The 2,995-nt window shown below is 44.2% G+C and overlaps 1 protein-coding gene across 1 annotated transcript; it reads left to right on the forward strand.

Moving 5' to 3' along the window:
* Positions 1-1,114: 1,114 nt before the first annotated feature.
* On the forward strand, positions 1,115-2,283 carry LOC107188576 (39S ribosomal protein L16, mitochondrial). Its single transcript, XM_015576886.1, has 6 exons — positions 1,115-1,227; positions 1,289-1,357; positions 1,423-1,580; positions 1,654-1,791; positions 1,894-2,004; positions 2,068-2,283. The coding sequence occupies exons 1-6, from the start codon at positions 1,188-1,190 to the stop codon at positions 2,281-2,283; spliced, it is 732 nt and encodes a 243-aa protein (XP_015432372.1). The 5' UTR covers positions 1,115-1,187.
* Positions 2,284-2,995: the final 712 nt, after the last annotated feature.

Raw genomic sequence — 2,995 nt, forward strand, 5'->3', positions numbered from 1 at the left:
ACATGCGTCAGTTAATATAAGCCCCATTTCATCGAATTGTATTAAATATAACTGCATAAACAGTGTACAACCTTATACTAATTATAGTTGTCTGGTTCAACAGGTTTCTACAGAAACTAACTACTGCCTAAGTCTTTTAAACTTGGGTTGTAGTAGTATCTGCAGAAACTGCCATGGTTGCTGGGGTTACTATATAATTTGCTCACGGAAGCACGCACAAGTGTCAGTTAGATTTCAACAGTTGCACGAGCAACATTAGACCGAGCTCCAGACTCGTACGAGCAACAATGATAAGGGATCACGTTTCAAAATTCTTGTGCATGCTCCGGGGGTTCGATGCCCTCGTTTCCTCACACACACACGGGGTCTCTAGCGCCTCCACCGGGGGCTCCGTGACCCCAAGCTTTCGGGCCGCGTGATCGATGGCGCCACCACCGGGCCTCCGTGCAGGGTCTATAGCGCCTCCAACGGGGGCTCTGTGAACCCACGCTTTCGAGCCACGTGATCGATGGCGCCACCACCGGGCCTCCGTGCAGGGTCTATGGCGCCTCCTCCGGGGGCTCCGTGACCCCACGCTCGCGGCCCACGTGATCGATGGCACCACCACCGGGCCTCCGTGCAGGGTCTAGGGCGCCTCCAGCAGGGGCTCCGTGACCCCACGCTCTCACCGCGCAGGGTCTCTGCCACCTCCTCCAGGGGCTCCGCGACCCCACGGTCTCTCCCCACGTGTTCAATGGCGCCACCAGCGGGCCTTCGTGCAGGGTCTAGTGCGCCTTCACCGGGGGGCTCCGTCACGGAGCCTCCGTGCCGTGGAAAAATTGTGGTGGGGTCGTAGAGCCCCAGCAATGAGTGCAAGGTACCCTGTGTGTGGCCGAGAGTGGGGTGTCATAGAACCCCCGCAAGTGGCGCCACAGACACCGTGTGGGGAGGGCGTGGGGCTCCACGCCCTCCAGTACAGCCGTACGAGAATCGCCCAGTTCAGCCCCATTAGAAAGAGAGGGAAGCTACTCTAGCAATAGCTCTCTCTCTCTCTCACTCTCTCTTGAATCGACTTCTGTCCTACCATAAGACAACGCAATCTATTACAGTTTATTATACCTGTCTATGCAGAGAACATAGGTTAAGATACTATTTTGATTGATTTTGATGTCGAAGACGAGAAGGTGATTAACTCTACAGTTTCAAAAATGCAGACATACAGATCCATAATGAGAGCGTTGCTCACACGTAAGTATTTGATCTAATATTTTGAAATTGTATTTTTATTTATTATTCTATTGTTTTACAGCACGTTCATTGCTACAGTCTGTACCGGTAGCAGGGGTTAAATCTTTCGCTCCTCCGCCATCGTTTGAAAGTATTAACACTTCTAACTAAATACAAAAGATAATCAACACGATTCGCAGAAATTATACTTTACAGATGTTGAGTATCCTGAACGTCAAAAACTTAGAATCATACCAAAAGTACCGGTATACCCACCAGGCCTACGTCCCTTTAAAATGCAAAAGAAATTGAGTTTGTTACGGGGCCCTGAAGAGTATCACAATACACTTTTACACAAGCAGTATGGTGTAATAGTAAGGAAACCACTGTTATAATTAAAAAAATTTTGGTAATTTGAAAAATGTGTAAAGACATGAAAAATTATAGGCATTGGGAGGAGGTAGACTGAAGTTCGAACATTTAGAGATGATTCGTTTTATGGTTCTCAGAAAAGTTATACCTGTTCATAAAGAAGCATTTGCGATCTGGAGAATCCCAGACCTTTGGCAGCCAATTACCAAAAAGGTATTGATATGAATACATAAAATATACATGCACAACAGAGTCATTTGTATTAACTGAAAAAGGTTCACAAACATGTTCTTCCAACAATACTGTTCCATATAGAGCCAAGGAGTTCGTATGGGAGGTGGAAAAGGTAATATCCATCATTATGTGACACCTGTGAAAGCAGGACAAGTTATTCTTGAAGTAGGAGGACCCATTGAATATTTTGAGGTAATAAAGCACTTGGGTATCATTTAATGATGCATAAAACGTAACATGGTATGAATTTGTTAGGTGAAGAAGGCCCTCCAGTTGATGGCGAAAAATCTACCGTTCGCTGCTCGGGCGGTTAGTCAAGATATAATGAATAAAATCGAAATGGAGAAGAAAATGCTCAAGGAGGAGAATTTGAATCCATGGACTTGGAAATATGTTATTCAAAACAATATCCTTGGCTGTCACCGATGGATATCGAAATACGATAGGCGATGGTTCAACGAATACATTTAAATATTAAGAGTTGTAAATATGAATAAATAAAGTTAGCAATTTAATGAAATATTCGTTCCGGATTTCTTTCATGGGCTGTAAAGTGTTCCCAATATAAACAGAATCGTAAAAATTACCCGATCGAGGGCGAGAAACTAAGTAGGTATGGATTGGACACCCTAGCGACTACCTTTTCCGACTACAATCATGTGTTCTGAAGGACGGTCTAACGTGTAAATATTGCAAGTGATATTTGTTCTGGTAAAGGTAGAAGTAAAGAGAAGGGACGCGCTCAATGAAAACTGGATATGAGCGGTATGTTACAATTACAATATTTTATATATCTTTGATGACGGTTTGGTGGTAACAACAGGTAAATACTACATATTGTACATTGAGTAGGCGATAGTCGTATCTTATTGTTTAATTAGCGTATCGTTTACGCCAATGCCGATGACAATGCCTACGACGACGACGACGACGACGACGACGACGACGACAACGACAACGACAACGAGCAACACCAACTAATGGGGCGAGGGCGGAGAAAACAGCGGTAATAACAGCGGCATCAGCAACAACAACAAGTATTTTAGTAACAATAACAATAACAGCAACGATGACGTACACGGTCAATAGAATATAATGATTAATGGAATCGTCGCAATAGAATCATACAGTAAGAATAATTACGTAGTATACTGAATGATCGATATCGTTAGTTTGTTTGTGC

The sequence above is a fragment of the Dufourea novaeangliae genome, unplaced genomic scaffold, assembly GCF_001272555.1.
Source record: "Dufourea novaeangliae isolate 0120121106 unplaced genomic scaffold, ASM127255v1 scaffold133, whole genome shotgun sequence".
In the NCBI taxonomy this organism is placed as follows: Eukaryota; Metazoa; Arthropoda; class Insecta; order Hymenoptera; family Halictidae; genus Dufourea; species Dufourea novaeangliae.